General features: G+C 36.4%; 1 protein-coding gene across 1 annotated transcript in view; it reads right to left on the minus strand.

The window, feature by feature from the left end:
* Nucleotides 1-1,302: 1,302 nt before the first annotated feature.
* CFH (complement factor H) overlaps nt 1,303-25,583 on the minus strand; it is a 121,845-nt gene continuing 97,564 nt past the window's right edge. Inside the window, exons 16-22 of the mRNA XM_003893363.3 lie at nt 16,975-17,157; nt 16,322-16,507; nt 13,180-13,353; nt 11,917-12,093; nt 10,335-10,511; nt 7,965-8,147; nt 1,303-1,696 (exon numbers count right to left, since the gene is read on the minus strand). Coding sequence (XP_003893412.3) covers nt 1,482-1,696; nt 7,965-8,147; nt 10,335-10,511; nt 11,917-12,093; nt 13,180-13,353; nt 16,322-16,507; nt 16,975-17,157 — 1,295 coding nt within the window. The 3' untranslated portion in view covers nt 1,303-1,481. The remainder of the gene's footprint in view (nt 1,697-7,964; nt 8,148-10,334; nt 10,512-11,916; nt 12,094-13,179; nt 13,354-16,321; nt 16,508-16,974; nt 17,158-25,583) is intronic.

The raw sequence follows: 25,583 nt of genomic DNA on the forward strand, positions 1-25,583 counted from the left end.
TGGCATCTTAAGCTTGAAAATCTCAGCCTCTAAAACTGTGTGAAATAAATTTCTAGTTTTTATAAATTAGCCAGTTTATGGTAATTTCTTAAAGTGGCCCAAATGTACTAAAACAATTTAGGAATAAATGTATATTCCTAAGTGTTAACACTGCTGTCAACATAACTTGCTAATTATAACAAATGTCCTTGAGGTTTTTGAAATCTGGCTTTCCTCAACTCAAGTAATTTATCTAAATCAGGATCACTAACAGGGGGACAGCCTAAGTATATAAGCCACCTGATTTTACACAATAAGATGTAATAAGGTAGCATTAAATCATATTTGTGTTGTATTTTTGGTATCTTTACTTTTCATATAATGGCTTCACCTCCTTTATGAGTTTAAAATGTTCCTAGTCAAAAATGATTTTACCTAACTAGTGCTGATTAAAATGAATGAATATAAAAACTACATTTCAGAACCTTATTATTGAAATTTCCAAAACTCAAAACTCTTCTACTCCAAATATAGTTGAGGCTATTTGATGTTAAGATCATTACCGATGACATCTTTATCATTCTCAACATGCACAGCCTTGCTTGTTAGACTCATTATTTTAAAATAAATTGTGCTTTTGTTTCAAAACTGATATATGTTAAAAGTAGAAAATTCAGAGAATGCTGATATATACAAAGGAATTAAACCATAACTTTTACCCCTACTATCTCTAAACACACACACACACACACACACACATATGTATATACACACACACACACACATATATATATACACACACACACGTTTATCTATAGTTTTAAATTTACTGGCAATATTTTTTCTAAAACATTAATTCAGGGCAAAAGTATTGTGTTTCCGTGTTTGCAGGTGAGTGCACACAAGTATGTTATAACTGATACTATATTTTTATTTTTTGTATGTTTATGTCATAATATTCATATACCCAATTACATTTTAATTCCTCTTTATGATTAGTTTGCATTATTATGTGTGCTAGATTGACATCTGATAGAAGTATCTACATTTCATCAGTTTTGGTGAATTTATGTATTGATAAATAGTAATTACTTTTATTTTATTTCCAACATGAGTTGAGACTTGACTTGGTTTTTACCTCTTTGTAAAGTGATATAATTTGGAAATGAGAGACAATGATATGTTTTCCATTTACTGTAAAATAATGAGCCTCAGAAGCTATGAAGGAAGCTTTGAGAGATTTAAGAGTGATGAACAGAAATAAAGTCGGAAAAATTGCATCTAATTTCTTGCCACAAAAATTTTATGAACTAGACACAACAGTTAGTTTTCCAAGTTTTAATATGGTGCTTTAAAGATGAGAGCCACCGGTCTCAGATTATAATTACATTTACACAAATTAACCCGAAAATGTACTAATGAATAAAAAGGAGTAAAACAATACTTAAAAAATGAAATTGAGAACTGATTTAATACTAAAGTTCTGAATAAAGGTGTGCATTTTATGATCGATAATGGCTTTTTACACAAGTTGGATACTTCAGTTTCCCATCCTGACATGTTGTTCGCAACGGGTGAGAGTTTGATGAAAGATAATATCCAGATCTACACCTAAATTCAACTGGTTCACCTGTTCTCGAATAAAGTTTCTCTTCGGCTTTCCATTTCAATGTTATGTTATATTTTTCCATAATTTCTGGGGATATAACACATGCATCTGAAAATAGAAAACAGTAAACATAAAACATTAAGTAGTATGCAAATCTTCATAGACTTTCAGGTTTTCAAGTAGTCAGGATGGTTGAGGAATTATTTCTCAAAATACTATCCAAACTGACTATGTAAAAGCATCATATTGATTTAAATAAAGTTAAAATGGTAATCGATGTGAAAATGAAGTTCTGTGTTTAATGCTTGAGAATTAGAGGTGTGTTATCAAAGATTCATTACATCAGTTGTCATTTTAGGATCCCTGCATTTTAGAACTTATCACTGATGCTTTTGTTTAATTAAGATATTGGTCAAAGAGTACAAACTTTCTGCTATAATATGAATAAGAACTTGGAATCAAACACAGAGATCTAGTGATATTTATAGCTAATAATATTGTATTGTTTATTTGAAAATTGGTAAGAAAGCAGATTTTAAATGTCCTCACCACAAACACACACACACACACATACGCACACACCCACCTGCACCCAATGGCAAGCATAGGTGATGAATAATGTGCTAATTAATTTGACTGTAGTTATCACTGTAGTATAAATATAGCAAAACAGCATATTGTCAAACATGAAAATATATTTTTATGTGTCAACAAAATGCTTTAAAATAAAATATAAATATAATAAGAAAAATTATTTTTATTTATTTTTATTATACTTTAAGTTCTAGGTTACATGTGCACAATGGGCAGATTTGTTACATATGTAAACATGTGCCATGTTGGTGTGTTGCACTCATTAACTCGTCATTTACATTAGGTATATCTCCTAATGCTATCCCTCCCCACTTCCCCCACCCCAGGACAGGCCCCAGTGTGTGATGTTTCCCATCCTGTGTCCAAGTGTTCTCATTGTTCAATTTCCACCTATGAGTGAGAACATGCGGTGTTTGGTTTTCTGTTCTTGTGATAGCTTGCTGAGAATGACGTTTTCCAGCTGCAACCAAGACCCTACAAAGGACATGAACTTATCCTTTTTATGGCTGCATGGTATTCCATGGTGTACATGTGCCACATTTTCTTTTTTTTTTCTTTTTGAGACTGAGTCTCGCTCTGTCGCCCAGGCTGGAGTGCAGTGGAGGGATCTCAGCTCCCTGCAAGCTCCGCCTCCTGGGTTTGCGCCATTCTCCTGCCTCAGCCTCCTGAGTAGCTGGGACTGCAGGCGCCCGCCACTTCGCCCAGCTAGTTTTTTGTATTTTTTTAGTAGAGATGGGGTTTCACCGTGTTAGCCAGGATGGTCTCGATCTCCTGACCTCGTGATCCACCCGTTCCAGCCTCCCAAAATGCTGGGATTACAGGCTTGAGCCACCTTGCCCAGCCCCACATTTTCTTAATCCAGTCTGTCATTGATGGACATTTGGGTTGGTTCCAAGTGTTTGCTATTGTGAATAGTGCCCCAATAAACATACGTGTGCATGTGTCTTTATAGCAGCATGATTTATAATCCTTTGGGTATATACCCAGTAATGGGATGGCTGGGTCAAATAGTATTTCTAGTTCTAGATGTTTGAGTAATTGCCACACTGTCTTCCATAATGGTTGAACTAGTTTACAGTCCCACCAACACTGTAAAAGTGTTCCTATTTCTCTGCATCCTCTCCAGCACCTGTTGCTTCCTGACTTTTTAATAATCGCCATTCTAACTGGTGTGAGGTGGTATCTCATTGTGGATTTGATTTGCATTTCTCTGATGGTGAGTGATAATGATCATTTTTTCATGTGTCTGTAGGCTGCATAAATGTCTTCTTTTGAGAAGTGTCTGTTCCTATTCTTTGCCCACTTTTTGATGAGGTTGGTTGTTTTTTTCTCATAATTTTTTTGAGTTATTTGTAGGTTCTGCATATTAGCCCTTTCTCAGATGAGTAGATTGCAAAAATTTTCTCCCATTCTGTAGGTTGCCTGTTCACTCTGATGGTAGTTTCCTTTGCTGTGCAGAGGCTTTTCAGTTTAATTAGATCCGATTTGTCAATTTTGACTTTTCTTGCCATTGCTTTTGGTGTTTTAAACATGAAATCCCTACCCATGCCTATGTGCTGATTGGTGTTGCCCAGGTTTTCTTCTAGGGTTTTTATGGCTTTGATCTGTCAATTTTGACTTTTCTTGCCATTGCTTTTGGTGTTTTAAACATGAAATCCCTACCCATGCCTATGTGCTGATTGGTGTTGCCCAGGTTTTCTTCTAGGGTTTTTATGGCTTTGATCTAACACTTAAGTCTCTAATTCATCTTGAATTAATTTTTGTACAAGGTGTAAGGAAGGGATCCAGTTTCATCTTTCTACATATGGCTAGCCAGTTTTCCTAGCACCATTAATTAAATAGGGAATCCTTTCACTATTTCTTGTTTTTATCAGGTTTGTCAAAGAACAGATGGTTGTAGATGTGTGGTATTATTTCTGAGGCCTCTGTTCTGTTCCATTCTATATCTCTGTTTTGGTGTCAGTTCCATGATGTTTTGGTTACTGTAGCCTTGTAGTATAGTTTGAAATCAGGTAGCGTGATGCCTCCAGCTTTGTTTTTTTGGCTTAGGATTGTTTTGGCAATGCAGGCTCTTTTTTGGTTCCATGTGAACTTTAAAGTAGTTCTTTCTAGTTCTGTGAGAAGAAAGTCATTGGTAGCTTAATGGGGATGGTATTGAATCTATAAATTACCTTGGGCGGTATGGCCATTTTCACGATATTGATTCTTCTTATCTGCGAGCATGGCATGTTCTTCCATTTGTTTGTGTCCTCTTTTATTCCATTGAGCAGTGGTTTGTAGCTCTCATTGAAGAGGTCCTTCACATCCCTTGTAAGTTGGATTCCTAGGTATTTCATTCTCTTTGAAGCCATTGTGAATGGGAGTTCACTCATGATTTGGCTCTCTGTTTGTCTGTTATTCGTGTATAAGGATGCTTGCAATTTTTGCACCTTCATTTTGTATCCTGAGACTTTGCTGAAGTTGCTTAACAGCTTTAGGAGATTTTGGGCTGAGACGATGGGGTTTTCAAAATATACAATCATGTCATCTGCAAATGGGGACAATTTGACTTCCTCTTTTCCTAATCTAATACCCTTTATTTCTTTCTCCTGCCTGATTGCCCTGGCCAGAAATTCCAACATTATATTGAATAGGAGTGGTGAGAGAGGGCATCACTGTCTTGTGCCCATTTTCAAAGTGAATGCTTCCAGTTTTTGCCCATTTGGTATGATATTGGCTGTGGGTTTGTCATAAGTAGCTCTTATTATTTTGAGATATGTTCCATCAATACGGAATTTATTGAGAGTTTTTAGCATGAAGGGCTGTTGAATTTTGTCAAAGGCGTTTTCTGTATCTCTTGAGATAATCATGTGGTTTTTGTCTTTGGTTCTGTTTATATGCTGGATTGCATTCATTGATTTGAGTATATTGAACCAGCCTTGCCTCCCAGAGATGAAGCCCACTTGATCATGGTGAATAAGCTTTTTGATGTGCTGCTGGATTCGGTTTGCCAGTATTTTACTGAGGATTTTTGCATAGATGTTCATCAGGGATATTGGTCTAAAATTCTCTTTTTTTGTTGTGTTTTTGCCAGGCTTTGATAACAGGATGATGTTAGCTTCATAAAATGAGTTGACGAGGACTCCCTCTTTTTCTATTGATTAGAATAGTTTCAGAGAATGGTACCAGTTCCTCCTTGTACCTCTGGTGGAATTCAGTTGTGAATCCCTCTCGTCCTGAACTTTTTTTGGTTGGTAGGCTATTAATTATTGCCTCAATTTCAGAGCCTGTTATTGATCCATTCAGGGATTCAACTACTTCCTGGTTTAGTCTTGGAAGGGTGTATGTGTCCAGGAATTTATCCATTTCTTCTAGGTTTTCTAGTTTATTTTTACAGAGGTGTTTAGAGTATTTTCAGATGATAGTTTCTATTTCTGTGGGGTTGGGGGTCATATCCCCTTTATCATTTTTTATTGTGTCTATTGGATTCTTCTCTCTTTTCTTCTTTATTAGTCTTGCTAGCAGTCTATCCATTGTATTTCTCTTTTCAGAAAACCAGATCCTGGATTCATTGAGTTTTTGAAGGGCTTTTTGTGTCTCTCTCTCCTTCAGTTCTGCTCTGATCTTAGTTATATCTTGCCTTCTCCTAGCTTTCCAATGTGTTTGCTCTTGCTTCTCTAGTTCTTTTAATTATAATGTTAGGATGTCAATTTTAAATCTTTCCCGCTTTCCTCTGTGGGCATTTAGTGCTATAAATTTCCCACTACACACTGCTTTAAATGTGTCCCAGAGATTCTGGTATGTTGTATCTTTGTTCTCATTGGTTTCAAAGAACATCTTATTGCTACCTTCATTTCATTATGTATGCTGTAGTCATTCAGCAGCAGGTTGTTCAGTTTCCCTGTATTTGAGCAGTTTTGATTGTGTTTCTTAATTCTGAGTTCTAGTTTGATTGCACTGTGGTCTGAGAAACAGTTTGTTATAAATTCTGTTCATTTACATTTGCTGAGGAGTGCTTTACTTCCAACTATGTGGTCAATTTTGGAATGAGTGTGATGTGGTGCTGAGAAGAATGTATATTGTGTTGCTTTGGGGTGGAGAGTTCTGTAGATGTCTGTTAGGTCAGCTTGGTGCAGAGTTCAGTTCAATTCCCAGATATCTTTGTTAACTTTCTGCCTCATTGATCTGTCTAATGTTGACAGTAGGGTGTTAAAGTCTCCCATTATTTTGTGGGAGTCTAACTCTCTTTGTAAGTCTCTAAGGACTTGCTTTATGAATCTGGGTGCTCCTGTATTGGGTGCATATATATTTAGGATAGTTAGCTCTTCTTTTTGAACTGATTCCTTACCATTATGTAATGACCTTCTTTGTCTCTTTTCATCTTTGTTGCTTTAAATTCTGTGTTAATAGAGACTAAGATTGCAACCCCTGCTTTTTTTGTTTTCTATTTGCTTGGTAGATCTTCCTCCCTCCCTTTATTTTGAGCCTATGTGTGTCTCTGCATGTGAGATGGGTCTCCTGAATACAGTAAACTGATGCATCTTGACTCTTTATCCAATTTGCCAGTCTGCGTCTTTTAATTGGAGCATTTAGTCCATTTACATTTAAGGTTCATATTGTTATGTGTGAACTTGATCCTGTCATTGTGGTATTAGCTGGTTATTTAGCTCGTTAGTTGATGCAGTTTTTTCCTAGCATCGATGGTCTTTACATTTTAGCATGTTTTTTCAATGGCCGGTACCGGTTGTTCCTTTCCATGTTTGGTGCTTCCTTCAGGAGCTCTTGTAGGGCAGGCCTGGTGGTGAAAACATCTCTAAACGTTTGCTTCTCTGTAAAGGATTTTATTTCTCCTTCACTTATGAAACTTAGTTGGGCTGGATATGGAATTCTGAGTTGAAAATTCTTTCCTTTAAGAATGTTGAATGTTGGCCCCCACTCGCTTCTGGTTTGTAGAGTTTCTGCTGATAGATCTGCTGTTAGGCTGATGGGCTTCCCTTTGTGGGTAACCCGACCTTTCTCTCTCGCTGCCATTAACATGTTTTCCTTCATTTCAACTTTGGTGAATCTGACAATTATGTGTGTTGGAGTTGCTCTTCTCAACGATTATCTTAGTGGCATTCTCTGTATTTCCTGAATTTGAATGTTGGCCTGCCCTGCTAGGTTGGGGAAGTTCTCCTGCATAATACCATACACAGTGTTTTCCAACTTGGTTCCATTCTCCCCGTCACTTTCAGGTACACCAGACAGATGTAGATTCGGTCTTTTCACATAGTCCCTTATTTCTTGGAGGTTTTGTTCATTTCTTTTTACTCTTTTTTCTCTAAACTTCTCTTTATTTTTGTTTTTAATGAGATGGAGTCTCATTCTTTCTCGCAGCCTGGAGTACAGTGGCACGATCTTGGTTCACTGAAAGCTCTGCCTCCTGTGTTCATACCATTTTCCTGCCTCAGACTACTGACTAGCTGAGACTACAGTTGTCCATCACCATACCCAGTTATTATTATTATTTTGTATTTTTAGTAGAGACGGAGTTTCACCATGTTAGCCAGGATGGTCTTGATCTCCTGACCTCCTGATCTGCCCACCTCGGCCTCCCAAACTGCTGGGATTACAGATGTGAGCCACTGCGCCCAGCCTTAAAGAGAAAAATTTCTAAACTTTACTTTCTAACATAAATATTTGGTAGGCAAGCATTCAACAGAATGATTGTTCAATAATCTGTGATTATTTTGTTACAAAGAGTGAAATTTCAGACTCATCACATTGATTTTTCCTGGGTCCATGTGGATATTAAAGTACTTACGTAAGCATTTTGGTGGATCTGACCATTGTCCGTTTCTACATGTTATTCGCTTGTTACCCTCAAGTTGATACAACTTCTGGCATTTGTACTCAACTGATGAATCTGGAGCATATAGTGACAACGGGAATGAAGTAATGTCTCCGTTGTCAATAGGTGGAGGGGGCCCACATTTTCCTGTAGAATCTAAAAAACATCATTTCATCATTTGATTTATTATGAGAGAAAATCAAACTATGAGTTCAAGTAAGGCAAATACAAACACAGCACTTTATATAATATCAACAGTTTTATGATTTCTGGTGAAAGAAATGAATCCTGGAAGAAATTTTAACCCTTGAAATTGGAAGTAATGTATTTAAGTTCTTTTCTCCCTACTGAAAGAACACATAAAACATTACCAAATATTGCTCCTTACAGTAGAAAAGGATTAAGAAATGTCTTTCTGAATGAATATATGTTAAACATAGAAAACTATGACAGAGGAAGTTTCTTATTTTATATTCAACATTCTTTGGAGTAACACTAAAGGACAGAGGTCTTTAAATTGATAATGGTTTTTAAAAATCCCATATGAATTATAAAATGGAAAAGTATGTTAAACATTCTTTAAAAACAATGAATATACTTAATAATACATTGGGAGCTGACAGCCAAATAAATCTGTGAACTTGAAGAAAGAGCAATGTAGATTTCCTGCTCCGAAAATAGACTGAAAACAAAAAACTGAGCTGAGACAGTCAGAAAAATACAAAAACAAATAATGCAGATGCAGAAATAGAAGAGAAAGAATATTGGGCTGGAAAAATGCATAAATAAAGTGATGCCTGAAAACTTCCCATTTTTACCATAAGGCATAAACTTATATTTAAGAAGTTGAGTGAACTCCAAAGATTATAAACACACTGGAATTTATAGCAGTATACATTTTTTTAAAAACTACTTAAAAAAAGAAAAAAAATATTGAAAGCAACTATACAAATCCATGCCTTTCCTTGAGGGGATCAACAATTCCAGTGATGGTGAGCTTTTCATCTATAACCATGTGGTACAGTTTTCAAGTGTTTAAAGAACTGTCAACTTCAAATTTTATATCCAGTGACACTATCCTTTACAAGTAAAGGGGTAAATACAGACATTCTTAGAGACAAGGAAACCAGGAGAATTTGTCTCCAGTAGACCTATGCCTAAAGATTAATAAAGGAATTCTTCAAATTAAAATAAAATGATAAAAATAAGAGCCTGAGACTTTAGGATACTGAAAAAAATAGAATATTACAATGGATAAAAAGAGGAGTCAATATAACAGGATATCTTTTTCCTCATAAATTTTTTCCATTATGTTTGATGTTTGAAGCAAATGAGTTTAATATGGTGCTCAACGTATGTACAGAAAATACTAATGGCATTTATACTTAAAATGTGGAGAGTATAAATGGATCTACATGAAAATATGGTTTCCATATTCCAATTGAAGATTTTAATGTCAGTACCAGTAGAGAGTAATATATTATTACATGTATATAGTATTAGCTAGAGCAACAATTTTTTAAAAGGAAGAGAAAAGCTATACAGGAGATACAATCAAAAACAATACACAATACATATGAATCAAAATTAATCTCCTTAATAATTTTCCCCGGACAGAAGAATAGGGAAATAGAACTGAAACTGAGAGGAAACACACAGAAACAAATAAATGACAAGGGCTTATATGTATCAATAATTATTCCAAGTGTAAATGGTCCAAGTTCATCAGTTAACAGATGATGAATGGAAGACTCACTTCAATATAAAATATAGGTAGAGTCTAAGTAAAATAGTGAAAAAAAACCCAACATTAATTTTAAAAAATAAAAGTGGGTAAGATACAATTTCCTTTGTTGGTTTCCCTTACTTCATGTCTACATATTAGAATGACCCAGGAATATGTGATTAGACTTTTTTTTTATAAATACAGTCACACACCTTGAAATAAAATCTATATACTGAAGATGCCCATATTTATATCACAATCTATGATCTCTCTTCAACTGCCTATTCTATATCTTAGAATGCACACCACTTATGACTGTCAAATGCACATAATGTATCTTTTATTATATGTATTCCTGAGAAGAGCTAAGTGTTGTAATGCTTAAGATACTTTTTTTTTCAGGTTCCAAGTCTTTTAATTTGGCCGAATCTTTCTCGAAAATAATATACGCTATTACTTGTGCTCTGTTCACAAGAAGAATTGAATTTTAAGCACCATCAATCATTTTATTTGCATTTGAAAAATCTATTAATAAAAATTACCTCTTTTTATTTAAATCAACATATTTTAACCTTGCTATACTCCCCCAAAATATTAAAGGAAATATAATACTCTACCTTTGCATTGAGGTGGTTCTGTCCAGTTTCCGTTTACGCACATCACTTCTTCATCCCCAAACATTTCATAAGGGCTCCTACATTCATAACGTACTCTCTCACCAGATGCATATTGACTCATCTGTCTCGACACTAAATGAGCATTTTTTACTGTGGGCGGATCCACACAGGAAGTGTCTGAATAGGAAAAAAGAAGTGGTTCCACTTCGTGTTCGTTTTGAGTAGCCAATCAACTAATACAATTACAAATATATTTCAAGATAAATTTAAAATAAGTAGATAATGTCTTATCAAATATTTTGTTGATTTTGATAAATTTAAATGTAACATTGAGGAAAAGACATAAAACTATTTTTTGTAAGGTACAAGCTTTGATGTTTTAAATTTCTTCTTCATCCTATGCTAGAACATTGTTAGACCTTTTTTTTTTTCCTTCTGGAAACCTGTGTAAATTAAAGTTTTCCTGGATATCTCTCTTTAAGTTTGAGTACAACAAATATTATCATTTCTATTTATTTAACATTAATTCATAAAATGCAAAAAAGTCAGCATATACAGATTATGTGGTATTGGATTGTGCTTTGCAATCATCCTGTTATACATTTTAGCCTCTTAAAAATAAACACAAATAGACATTTTCTTAGCGAATAAGCAAAGAATTAAAAACACATTTTGAAAATGACCCAAGTTAAAAGAGAGGAAGGATGGTTAATCAAAGGATGTAAATTGGAGATGTGGAAAAGTAAAAGAAAATACTTCTACAATAATAAAAATAACTTCAGATATTTTAATTGCCAATGAATAAGGATACTATGCTGAACAATGCAAAATTCATCAGAGAGTTTCACGTTCATGTGTAGTAATAACAGGCTATAGCAATGCTTCTCACACAGAAGTGTGCATAGAATTTCCTCGAGGGGTTGGTAAAACAGTTTCAGGGTTCTATTTCGAGACTTTTGATTCTGCATGTCTAGAATGAGCTCATGGAATTTTACTTTCATTTCAAACAATCTCCAAGAAGATGATGATGCCACCGGTTTAGCAACTACACTTTGAGAATTATTGAGCTAAGATTAATCATCAAATACTCAGTTCCATCTTTTTATTTTTAGGCATATGCCCACTTTGTCCTGCCCTAAAAAACTTAATTTATGTCCATTTTAATGATGTTAGAGGCAATTCTATATTTTATTGCCTAAGACAGTCTATGTAAATAAATTGTACTTATATATTTATTTTTATATGTATTTATTTTTTGTAGATGGAATCTCGCTCTGTCACCCTGGGTGGAATGTAGTGGCGCAATCTTGGGCCACTTCAGTCTTCACCTCCCTGGTTCAAGTGATTCTCCTGCCTCAGCCTCCTGAGTAGCTGGGACTTCAGATGTATGTCACCATATCCCGCAATTTTTTTGTATTTCTAGTAGAGACGGGTTTTCACCATGCTGGCCAGGCTGGTCTTGAACTCCTGACCTGAAGTGATCCACTCACCTTGGCCTCCCAAAGTGTTGGGATTACCGGTGTGAGTCACTGGGCCGGGCCCATGCATTACATAAATAAATTTTAAAAATTCATCAAAGTACCTCTGCATGTTGGCCTTCCTGTCCATCTGCTATTAATGCATGTTACAGTACTGGGTCCATCCATTTTGTAATTTGTTGCACAAGTATAAGTCACTTGCTCACCAGACTTATATGAATCCTTCTTCTCTCCCATGGGTTTGGCATTTTCAAAGCTAGGTAAACTGAGGCAATCTGTTTCTGAAATAAGAAAAATATGTATTTATTCAGTAAATCTTTAAAAACAGGTTATATACAATGAATGTAATGTATTCTAATAATAGCGATATATAGAATCAATGAATACTGTACAACATTTTTCTTATAACTTGAGAAAATACACTAGCCACTTTCTCTTAATTACATTAAATTCTTCTAAATCTATTAAAAATACAAGATAGGAAGGATATTAGAAGCCCCAAGAGATATTGGTAGCCGTAGCACTTGAGATTACACATTTTTTGTTTCACATTATTTTTTGTCCATACTTGCCACCTGATATGGTTAGGCTTTGTGTCCCCACCCAAATCTCATCTTGAATTATAATCCCCAGGTGTTGAGAGAGAGACCTGGTGGGAGGTGATTGGATCATGGAGGCAGTTTCCCACATGCTGTTCTCATAATAGTGAGTGAGTTCTTACAAGATCTGATGGTTTAATAAGTGTTTGGAAGTTCCTCCTTTGCTCACTCCTCTCTCTCCTGCCACCTTGTGAAGAAGGTGCTTGCTTCCCCTTCAATGGTAATTGTAAGTTTCATGACACCTCCTCAGCCATGCAAAACTGTGACCAATTAAAATTTTTTCTCTTATAAATTACCCAGTCTCAGGAAGTTCTTTACAGCAGTGTGAGAACGGAATACACCAATTATGCATGTATTGTATGTATTATTTCCAAATGTTTTGCTCCTGTCAAATGTGAAATACTTATAATAATTTTGTAAATATTTTAGAAAATATACTTATAGGGAGATTGTTGATAAACTGACAGAAGATTGAAGAATGATGAGATTGATGAGTAGAGGCAGTTGTGCCCTAAGAACAGAGATGAGAAGTCTGAGACTATACATCAGAGGATGCTTAAAGTTCACACAAGATGATGTGAAAATGAACCAATTTGGCTTATGAAGTCAAATGTTTTAATTACTAGACTTATAATTTCCCACAACAATCTAGAATATTCAAGAAAACCTTATGAAATTCTAGAGTCACTGTTTTCTTTCTTATTGGCAAGACGTACACTTTGAATGAAGAATATTTATCGTATATATAATAAACTCAATACACCATACTTATGCATGATGGAGGGCGAGACCATTTTTCTCCTAAGCATTTTGCAATTGGAGGTCCATCAATTCCAAAACCTTCAGAACATTTGTACGTAACTTCTTCTCCATACTGATAACTGTCTGAGGTGTGAGCTACAACACCATGAGAAATCTCGGGTGGAGATTTACAAGGAAGGCCTAAAAAATAAAAAAACAATGAATTCAGGTTTCACTAACTCAGAAATTTAATTTTATGTGCCTGTTTTTATATTAAGTAGTTTCATTTGAAAATATACAATACAGGAGCTACTAAGACATCACAGAGAAGTACACAAATGTTTCCTAAAACCAGCCTTCTGGTGTCTGTCTATCTATCCGACTGTCACCAACTGAGGAAGGACTTGAAACTAAAAGTAGCAATATATTTCAGAAAGATATCTTCAATGCCTTGGTAAGCAATGCCTCTGTAAACTTACTAGTGATAATAAGATACATATTGAGGTTTAACGGTTCCAGGTAAAACATAATGTATTGTAGAAAATCAGAAGGGGCATTGTGGGAAGAATGTAAAAGAAGTTTTAAAACATAATGGCAAAGCAAACATGACAACTTGCAGAACAGGTTTAGGTGTGTCCCCACTCAAATCTCATCTTGAATTGCAATTGTCATAATCCTCATGTGTTGTGGATGGGACCCGATGGGAGAAAATGGAATCATCAGGGCGATTATTCCTCTGCTGCTGTTCTCACGATACTGCGTGAGTTCTCCTGAGATCTGATGGTTTCATAAGGAGCTTTTCTGTCTTTTCTTTGCACTTCTCCTTCCTGTCATCATGTGAAGAAGGACATGTTTGCTTACCCTTCAACCATGGTTGAGAGTTTCCTGAGGCCTCCCAGCCTTGTGGAATTGGGAGTCAATTACACCTCTTTCCTTTATAAATTATGCAGTCTTTGGTAGTTCTTTAGAGCAGTATGGTAACAGACTAATACAGTAAATTGGTACTGCAGAGAGTAGGGTGTTGCTGTAAAGATAACCAAAATGTGGAAGCAACTTTGGAACTGGATAACAGGCAGGAGTTAGAACAATTTGGAAGGGTCAGAAGGAGACAGGAGAATGTGAAAATGCTTGGGACTTCCTAGGGAATTGGAGGGCTCAGAAGACAAGAAGATGTGGGAATGTTTGGCACTTCCTAGAGGCTTGCTGAATGGCTTTGACCAAAATGCTTATAGTGACATGGACAATGAAGTCCAGGATGAGGTTGTCTCAGATGAAGATGAGGAACTTGTTGTAAACTGGAGTACAGATCACTTCTGTTACGCTAAGAGACTAGTGGCATATTGCCCTGCCCTAGAGATCTGTGGAACTTTGAACTTGAGAGAGATGATTTAGGGTATACAGCAGAATAAATTTCTAAGTGGCAAAGAGCTCAGGAGGAAGCACAGCATAAAAGTTTGAAAAATTTGCAGCCTGTAAATGCAATAGAAAATAAAACTTCATTTTCTGGAGAGAAATTCAAGCCTGCTGCAGAAATTTGTAAAAATAATAAGCCAAATGTTAATCACCAAGACAATGGGGAAAATATTTCCAGGGCATGTCTGAGGCCTTCATGCCACCCCTACCCATCACAGACCCAGAAGCCTAGGAGGGAAAAATGGTTTGATGGACCTGGATCAGGTCCCAGCTGCTCTATGCAGCCTGAGGACATGGTGTCCTGTATCCCAGCTGCTTCAGCTCCAGCTGTGGCTAAAAGGGGCTAACATGCAGCTTGGTCCATTGCCTCAGTGGGTGAAAACCCCAAGCCTTGGTGGATTACATGTAGTCTTGGCCTTGTGGGTGCACACAAGTCAAGAATTGAGGTTTGGGAACCTACAACTAGGTTGCAGAGGATATATGAAAATACCTGGATGTCCAGGCAGAAGTTTGCCGCAGGGTTGAGCCCACATGGAGAACCTCTGGTAGGCCATTGAGAAAAGGAAACATGGGGTCAGAGCCCTCACACAGAGTCCCCACTGGGGCACTGTCTTGTGGAATTGTGAAAACAGGGGCACAATTTTTGAAACCCCAGAATGGTAGATCTATCGATAGCTTGCACTGTGCTCCTGGAAAAGCCACAGACACTCAATGCAAGCCCATGGAAGCAGCTGGGAGGGGGACAAAGCCACATCTGCCCAAGGCTGTGGGAGCCCACCTCTTGCATCGGCATGACCTGAATGTGAGACATGGAGTCAAAGGAGATAATCTTGGAACTTTAAGGTTTAATGACTGCCCTATTAAATTTCAGACTTCCATCAGGCATGTAGCCACTTTATTTCAGCCATTTCCTCCCTTTTGGAATGGAAGCATTTACCCAATGTCTATATCCCCATTGTACCTAGGAGATAACTAGCTTGCTTTGGTTTTACAGGCTCATGGGCAGAAAGAACTTGCCTTGTCTCAGATGAGACTTTGGGCATGAACTTTTGAGTTAATGCTGGAATAAGTTAAGATTTGGCGGACTGTTGGGAAGGCATGATTGTGTTTTGAATTGTGAGGACAAGAGACTTGGTATGCGACACAGTGGAATGATAGGATTTGACTGTATCGCCAACCAAATATCAATTTGAATTGTAGTTCCCATGATCTCCACGTTTTGTGTGAGGGACCTAGTAGAAAATACCTGAATAATGGGAGCAGTTATCCCCATGCTTCTGTTCTTGGGATAGTGAGTGTGTTCTCATGAGATCTAATGGTTTTATAAGAGGCTTTTCCCTCTTTGGTCAGAACTTCTCCTTCCTGCCATCATGCGTTTGCTTCTCCTACCACCATGATTGTAAGTTTCCTAAGACCTCCTCAGCCATGCAGAACAGTGAGCCAATTAAACTTATATATATATAAATTACCCATTATTGGGCAGTCCTTTATGGCAGCATGAGAATAATACAGACAAGTTTAATTTCACTAGATATTATTTTTTAATGACAGAATAAAGAGTGACTCTTTCATGAACAAATAAAATTAACATAAATAGAGTAGATTCAATCATGCAAAAAGTATTTTCATGGCATAATGCATAAATAATTTCATATAGTCAGTAATCTCAATTATTCTTTCCCCTCATTTGATAACAAGAGATTATTTTTAATGAATTCTACTGTAAGCAGAAATTGAGTATTCATATTGTCCTAACCTTCACACTGAGGTGGAGAACTCCATTTTCCCATGTAGCATGTTATTTCATTTTCTTCAGATAGCCAGAAACCATATTCACAAGTATAACTCAATTTAGTCCCATGTGCATAACTTTCTTGTGAAGACCTGGATGAATTAATTGTTCCATGTTCTATCTGAGGTGGTTGTGAACATGGAATTTTTTCTAAATGAAGAATGAAAATCAAAGGGTCAAAAACAAATAAAATACTTAAATTGAAATATAAAATCAAACACTATTTTGGATTCTAAAGTGAGTATAATTTGAACAAATAAAATTATTTAAAAACAAAAACTTATTAGAAACTTGCAAAGATATATTCCTCTACCATATATATGTTACCATCCTCTTGTTCAATAATCCTCTTCATTCATGTCTTGTTCATCATGACAATTGAAATATGCATGAATGGAAATGTTATCTGATATTTACAAAATATTCCAAACATTTGGCTGTATTTTGTTCAAAAAACTGAAAGAGTGGTGATTGATTAATGTGCCTAGGTCCTAATTTATTTTGTCAGGATAAAGTAACAGATATAGAGAAAGAACTTCTCTCTTGTTTACATGAAGCACAAGAGAATATTAACCTCATTTGAAAGAATTATGTAAAACAAATTACACACTACTGACCAACACAGTGTGGTATTGACTGCCATCTTCCATCTTGGCATGTAATTTCTTCTCCTTCTTTAATTAGATAATTTTCTTGGCAAAGAAGAGATACTTTTTCTCCATCCTGATAATTCAATGTGGTTGTCATATTGCGAGAATTGGGAATCTGAGGTGGAGGTGGGCATAATTGTATTTGCGCCACTAAAAAATATTAAAAATATAATTAATTTTATAATAAAAATTAAACATAAAAATATTAAAATTAGGCTTTTAGTTTAAAAATAACAATTTATATGATTAAAATAGAATCAATAGAAAAATTCAATAACTGTTTCATAAATCATCACATATTAATTATGATTTTCTTGTATGCAGATATTATACTTTTCAACTGTGTAACAGTTACATTAAACAATAGAACTTTTGGCTTGTATTCTCATAGACTTTCTTGTAGTTTTTTTGTATATTTTTTGTTTAACAAATTTTGCATAATTTATGTAATATTGATTTCAATTATTTTGAGCCTTTAGAAAGTTTTAATAGAATTACACCCTCTTAATTACATGCATTAAATAAAAATTGATATATATGATCAAATACATTAGGATTGCATTAAAACCCTCACAAATTTTCTGCCAATGGAATCTTATTAGCCAGAAGTAGAATTATATTTAGTTAATAATCAATTTGGTACTGACACTTGGCCAATATAAGCATTAAATATAATCATTAGTATTTATAGTGTGCTATTTAAAGCTTGAAACTCCAATAGAATTTTTATTTTCTAGCTTATCTGTACTGTTTAGGGATATTTAAATGGATGTTATGCACCCACTTTAATGCATTGCACAGCCTGGCTTTAGCTATATAATCACATATAAAGATACCTTTGTAAGCTCACAGTTAAGCTCTTGTTAAACTGCGATACATCAGAAATATCTTATTTTTTCATAATATGAAAATGAAGCATGTCCTGCTTGACTGACGGGGGAGTTTAGAAGCATCTGGCAGCATTCAGCACTTTATTATCCCTTGATCTTACTTTCTCCTATTATAGTGTATGCTCTACTTCACCTAAAGCTTTCTGTCAGCATACTCCAGGAAATCATGGCAATGATTTCAAGAGTCTGACATTTTGTTATCAATTCATGGAGATGTTTGGGTGAATAAAACTTCATTAAAGGTTATTGGTAATGTCAAGTTTTCTTTTTTCACCTATGATAATTAAAGTATTTCATATTTATCAAAAGTATTTTGCCTATTTCTGTTTTTCAATATTTTAATATGTTTTCAATATTCTCATCAATTTATTTTTCTTAAGATTAATGATCAACTATTTATGCTTGAATGATTCTTTCCTTCTATTTTTGTTAAGTGTATGTTCCTGTCTATCTTCTAGATCTCTGTTTCAGCTGTATCCCATTGATTTTAATGTGTACCGCAACCATTATTATTTAATTTAAAGTATTTTCTGATAGTAAGCAATTGAGAAAGAGATTATTTAACAAATTTGTGAGATGGGCAAATAAATTTAAAGAACATTGTGACCCAGTATAACCTAATTCTACATTTAGTGTGTATGCATATTTTTATTTGTAAATAGAACCATCAGCAAGGTAGACCATGTGCTGTGCAATGAAAAAACTGAGTGTTTCAAAATATTGAAAATTTCCCAGTATTCTTTCACACAGCATTAAACTAGAAACCAGAAAATAATCACTTATCTAGATACAACAAATATTTTGAAATTAAACAATAAGCTTCTGTATAATTGATCATCAACAGACAAACCACAAGACAAATGAGAAAATATTTCAAATCAAATAAAAATGAACTCTCTCTCTCTGTCTCCCAACACACAGAACATACACACACACACACACACACACACACAGAGACATGTGTAACATTTTGGAACACAGCTAAAGCAGTGCTTAAAAGGTTGGAGCTTTAAAGTTTTATATTTTCAAAGTATGATATTTTATGACCATGTTTTCATTTTTTCACCCTAAGATAGAGAGAAGTGAAATTAAAATTGAAATCATTGGAAGGAAGAAAACAATAAAATCAATGAAGAAGAGAAAACGGACAAAGAAACACAGAAAAGGGAGAAAATTAACAAAGCTAAAATCAGTAAAATATAAGAAAGCTAAAAAATAGAGAGCAATGGAGAAAATTTAAAGGTATTAAAATTGGTTTTTGAAAATATTAATAAAATTGAGGACAAAGTAAAAACAATGACCAAGATTTTTTAAATGATCAATATTGAGTATGAAAGAGGGCAGTGACATCAGCAAGATGGCAACATAGGAGTCACCACTCTCCCCCGCACAGGCACACTGATTCAATGACGACACTGGAACCAATTCCCTTTATGAGAAATCAAGAAACCAGGTCAGAGCCTCCTGTAAACCCCTAAAGTAAACAGAGACCAATATATTTTGGCTGCTTCTCCCTTGGAGAGGAAAGATAAGAGTTAACTAAGTATTTATCATCCTAGCTTTTTGGGGAGCATTCTAAAGTACTGGTTTCTCTCTCGCTTCGGTAGGAGCACTTAATGATACCTGCAACACTCTAGTTTCCTGGGAGTAAAATAAAGAGCTAGGCATGGAGTGATGTCAGCAACATGGCAGAAGTGGAAGCTCCTGACTCTTCTTCCATCCAAGAATGTCCTAAACAGATATCTATTCATGAATGAACTCCTTCTGAAAGAAAATCAAAGACCAATAAAGGGACTCCTACTTACCAGGCAAGGAAGAAAACATTCACATCGAACAAGTAAGAAAAGTTACAACACAATGGAGCATGGACCCCAGCCTTGTTCACTGCACCACACAATTAGAAAAGGAATCTCAAAAAACCCAATTTCTCCTTGTGGAGAGGAGTTTTTGGATCTCACATAAAGCATCCAAAGTTTAACTTTCCTTTTCTTTGGCCTTTAATTCACTAATTTTGGAAGCAGAGGAGATTAGACACATGAGAATCCCTCTAGATCACAGGAAAAACAGTGGTATGATACAAGTGCTGAAGAGCTTCCAGAAATTTCATTCCTTAATAGCAGTTCAGAGAAGGGGCTGAAGTCTGAATTCTAAAAAAGTTGCAGTCTGGATTATAACGAACTTGCATCAGGCACTTCTCTAGCTGGTTCCCATGGCTCACCCCAGTGACAAATCCAGGTACATTAATCACTCTTAGAACAAGTTTGTCCACACAAAACTTGAGTGCTCTAACTTTTACAACTTTCATTCAGGGACTGTATTCTAAAGCTCTTAGTTCTGGGAGTAGAAGACACAAAATATATTCAGAGTCTATCTAGAACACAGAAAAAAGAAATGGCAGTTTTTTATGGGTTTGTAAGCACTTCCAGGAGCTTCATTGCCCAAGAGCAGTGCAGAGAAAAAGTTTTTAAAATGCAGCTCCCTGTTTATCCTCAAAAAGGTTTATGTCATCCATCAAGTGCTGCAACCTTTACAGTTACCTCTAAAAGCACTCCTCTTAAAACTCTTAATTCTCACAGCAGATGATATTAGAAAAATACCAGTCTCCATAGATCATAAAGCAAATAGGTAGTCTTAAAATGCTATGTAAAAACTCCAGGCACCATGCCAAATTGGAGCAGTGCAGAAAAGGGAAGAGAAAGTTCAATTTCCATTTCTCTGTAGAAACAGCTTAGGGCACATACTTCCACTGGCTACTTAAGGAACCGGCTTCTAGCGAGCTTGCACAGGGCATCTAATGATGCAAACAAACAACAATCTTCCTGCAGCCAAATCCAAAGTTTGGCATTTCATGAGTCTCACCCCAATGATAAAATCAGATTTATCCGTTCTTCCCAGACCAAGTTTAGCCATGCAGTCAAATGTCATTACTTCTATAGCTCTGACTCAAGAGATCGTCTCCTTAACAAACTCACACTGGGAGATGATAGATATTTGCATTCCTGAAAGGCCCTACATCTCAGAATACAAAAAGCTGATAATACAATGGACTCATTTCAAGCAGCTACCTCTTCAAGATCAGAGTATGCAGCCCGAATATTAGTACAGGCATTTGCCACAGATTCTTTACTTGGTGTAATACAGAGAGAGTGGGAGATTAACATGCACATTCACTTTCACTATGAAAGCAGAAAGAAGTAAATATACAGCCAAGTCCTCAGTATTTTCAGCTACATCTAGACAGCCTGGCTCCTAACTTATTGGTACCAAGTCCTGAAATGATGTGGTGCATTCTAACCTCCAGGGGGGCACCAAAACTAAGAGACAGCAGTCTGAATAAAGACTTGAGAGGCACATGAAAATCTCTGGCTGGAAAAATTAGTGAGATCTTTCTCCTATATGAAGCCAGTCTGATGAGACTGAGAAAGGCCATTGTCTTATCTATTGGATAGAAACACAGTGAGTTAAAGGAAATAAAGAAATAAGAGAATATACCCCAAACAAAAGAACAAGATGAGTCTCCAGAAATTGAGAAACCTGAGGAAAGTGGATATAGGTGTTTTACTCAAGAAGGAATTCAAAATAATGGTCATAAAGATATTCACTGAGACCAAGAGAGCAATGCAAAAACAAATTAACTACTTCAACAAAGAGGTAGAAAGTATTTTTTAAAGTTCCAAACAAAAATCACAAATTTGAGAATACTATAACTGAATGGAAAAAGTTTTAAAGAGGTATTCATCAGCAGATCAGACGAAGTAGAAGAAGGAATTAGTGAACTTGAAGGCAAATTACTGAGAATCACCGAATCTGAGAACCAAAATAAATAAATAAATAAATAAAGTGAAGACAGCTTAAGATTCAGATGAAATATCACCATGTGGAATAATGTATGCATTATCAGCATGTTAAAAATAGAAAGAGACACAAAAATACAGAAAATATATTCGAAAAAACAATGATAGAAAACTTTCAACAACTGGGAAAGAAATAGAAACTGACATCCAGAAATCTCAAAGGATATCAAGTAAGTTTAATAAAAGATAGTCATTTAAAGACATAACACAATCAAATTATCAAAATATATAGAAGAAGTGCTGAAAAAAGCCAATGAAAAGTGAATGGTTACATAAAATGGAATTTCCACAAGACTATTAGTGGATTACTCAACAGAAACCTTGCAGGTCATAAGGATGTGGAATGATATACTCAAAATTCTGAAAGAAAATAACTGCCAACCAATAATTCTAGATTCCACTATTCTGTCTTAAAAACAAAGGAGTGATAAAGGCTTTCTGAGATTGAAAAAAGCTGGGAGCACCCAAGATGGCCGAATAGGAACAGCTCCAGGCTCCAGTTCCCAGCACGAGCAACACAGAAGATAGGTGATTTTTGCATTTTCAACTGAGGTACTGGGTTAATCTCACTGGGGTGTGTCAGACAGTCGGTGCAGGTCAGTGGGTGCAGTCGAACCAGTGAGAGCTGACGCAGGGTGAGGCATTGCCTCACCTGGGAAGCCCAAGGGGGAAGGGAATTCCTTTTCCTAGCCAAGGGAAGCTGAGACACACAACACCTGGAAAATTGGGTAACTACCACCCTAATACTGTGCTTTACCAAGGGTCTTAGCAAATGGCACACCAGGAGATTATACCTCATGCCTGGCTGGAGGGTTCCATGCCCACAGAGCCTCCCTCATTGCTAGCACAGCAGTCTGAGATCTAACTGCAAGGCTGCAATTGGCTGGGAGAGGGGTGCCCGACATTGCTGAGGCTTAAGTAGGTAAACAAAGTTGCCAGGAAGCTCAAACTGGGTGGAGCCCACCGCAGCTCATGGAAGCCAGCCTGCCTCTGTAGACTCCACCTCTGGGGACAGGGCATAGCTAAACAAAAAGCAGCAGAAACCTCTGCAGATGTTAATATCCCTGTCTGCCAGCTTTGAAGAGAGCAGTGGTTCTCCCAGCACAGAGGTTGAGATCTGAGAATGGACAGATTGCCTGCTCAAGTGGGTCCCTGACCCCTGAGTAGCCTAACTAGGAGACATCCTCCACTAGGTGCAGACCGAAACCTCACACCTCATGCAGCTGGGTACACCTCTGAGATGAAGCTTCAGAGCAAGAATCAGACAGCAACACTTTCTGTTCAGCAATATTCTATCTTCTGCAGCCTCCGCTGCTGATACCCAGGCAAACAGGGTCTAGAGTGGACCTCAAGCAAACACCAACAGACCTGCAGCTGAGGGTCCTGATTGTTAAAAAGAAAGCTAACAAACAGAAAGGACACCCACACCAAACCCCATCAGTATGTCACCATCATCAAAGACCAATGGCAGATAAAACCACAAAGATGGGGAAAAAGCAGTGCAGAAAAGCTGGAAATTCAAAAAATCAGAGTGCATCTCCCCCTCCAAAGGAATGCAGCTCATCGCCAGCAATGGAACAACGCTGGATGGAGAATGACTTTGACGAGTTGAGAGAAGAAGGCTTCAGTCAATCAAACTTCTCAGAGCTAAAGGAGGAATTATGTACCCACCACAAAGAAATTAAAAACCTTAAAAAAAGAATGAAAGAATGGATAACTAGAATAACCAACGCAGAGAAGTCCATAAATGAACTGATAGAGATGAAAACCATGACATGAGAACTAGGTGACAAATGCACAAGCTTCAGTAACCGACTCAATTAACTGGAAGAAAGAGTATCAGAGATTGAAGAAGAAAGGAATGAAATGAAGCGAGAAGAGAAGTTTAGAGAAAAAAGAGAAAAAAGAAATGAACAAAGCCTCCAAGAAACATGGGATTATGTGAAAAGACCAAATCTATGTCTGATTGGTGTGCCTGAAAGTGACGGGGAGAATGGAACCAAGTTGGAAAACACTCTGCAGGATATTAACCAGGAGAAATTTCCCAACCTAGCAAGGCAGGATAACATTCAAATTCAGGAAATACAGAGAATGCCACAAGATACTCCTCAAGAAGAGCAACTCCAAGACACATAATTGTCAGATTCACCAAAGTTGAAAAGAAGGAAAAAATGTTAAGGGCAGCCAGAGAAAAAGGTTGGGTTACCCACAAAGGGAAGCCCATCAGACTAACAGCAGATCTCTCGGCAGAAACTCTGCAAGCCAGAAGAGAGTGGGGGCCAATATTCAACATTCTTAAAGAAAAGAATTTTCAACCCAGAATTTCATATCCAACCAAACTAAGTTTCATAAGTGAAGGAGAAATAAAATCCTTTACAGACAAGCAAATGCTTAGAGATTTTGCCACCACCAGGCCTGTCCTACAAGAGTTCCTGAAGGAAGCACTAAACATGGAAAGGAACAACAGGTACCAGTCATTACAAAAACATGTCAAAATGTAAAGTCCATCAATGGTAGGAAGAAACTGCATCAACTAACGAGCAAAATAACCAGCTAATATCATAATGACAGGATCAAGTTCACACATAACAATATTAACCTTAAATGTAAATGGGGTAAATGGTCCGACTAAAAGACACAGACTGCCAAATTGGATACAGAGTCAAGACCCATCAGTTTGCTGTATTCAGGAGACCCATCTCACATGCAGAGGCACACATAGGCTCAAAATAAAGGGATGGAGGAAGATCTACCAAGTAAAGGAAAACCAAAAAAAAAAAGACAGGGTTGCAATTCTAGTCTCTGATAAAGCAGGCTTTAAACCAACAAAGATCAAAAGAGACAAAGAAGAAGGCCATTACATAATGGTAAAGGGATCAATTCATCAGGAAGAGCTAACTATCCTAAATATATGTGCACCCAATACAGGAGCATCCAGATTCATAAAGCAAGTCCTTAGAGACTTAAAAAGAGACTTAAACTCCCACACAATAATAATGGGAAACTTTAACACCCTACTGTCAACCTTAGACAGATCAACGAGACAGAAAGTTAACAAGGATATCCAGGAATTGAACTGAGTTCTGCACCAAGCAGACCTAATAGACATCTACAGAACTCTCCACCCCAAAGCAACACAATATACATTCTTCTCAGCACCACATCGCACTTATTCCAAAATTGACCACATAATTAGAAGTAAAGGACTCCTCAGTAAATGTAAAGGAACAAAAATTATAACAAACTGTTTCTCAGACCACAGTGCAATCAAACTAGAACTCAGAATTAAGAAACACAATCAAAGCTGCTCAAATACATGGAAACTGAACAACCTGCTGCTGAATGACTACAGCGTACATAATGAAATGAAGGTAGCAATAAAGATGTTCTTTGAAACCAATGAGAACAAAGATACAACATACCAGAATCTCTGGGACACATTCAAAGCAGTGTGTAGAGAGAAATTTATAGCACTAAATGCCAACAAGAGAACACAGGAAAGATCTAAAATTGACACTCTAACATCACAATTAAAAGAACTAGAGAAGCAAGAGCAAACACATTCAAAAGCTAGCAGAAGGCAAGAAATAACTAAGAACAGAGCAGAACTGAAGGAGATAGAGACACAAAAAACCCTTCAAAAAACCAATGAGTCCAGGAGCTGGTTTTTTGAAAAGATCAACAAAATTGATAGACTGCTATCAATACTAATAAAGAAGAAAAGAGAGAAGAATCAATTAGACACAATAAAAAATGATAAAGGGAATATCACCACCAACCCCACAGCAATACAAACTACCATCAGAAAATACTATAAACACTTCTACGCTAA

This window comes from Papio anubis, chromosome 1, assembly GCF_008728515.1.
Source record: "Papio anubis isolate 15944 chromosome 1, Panubis1.0, whole genome shotgun sequence".
NCBI lineage: Eukaryota > Metazoa > Chordata > Mammalia > Primates > Cercopithecidae > Papio > Papio anubis.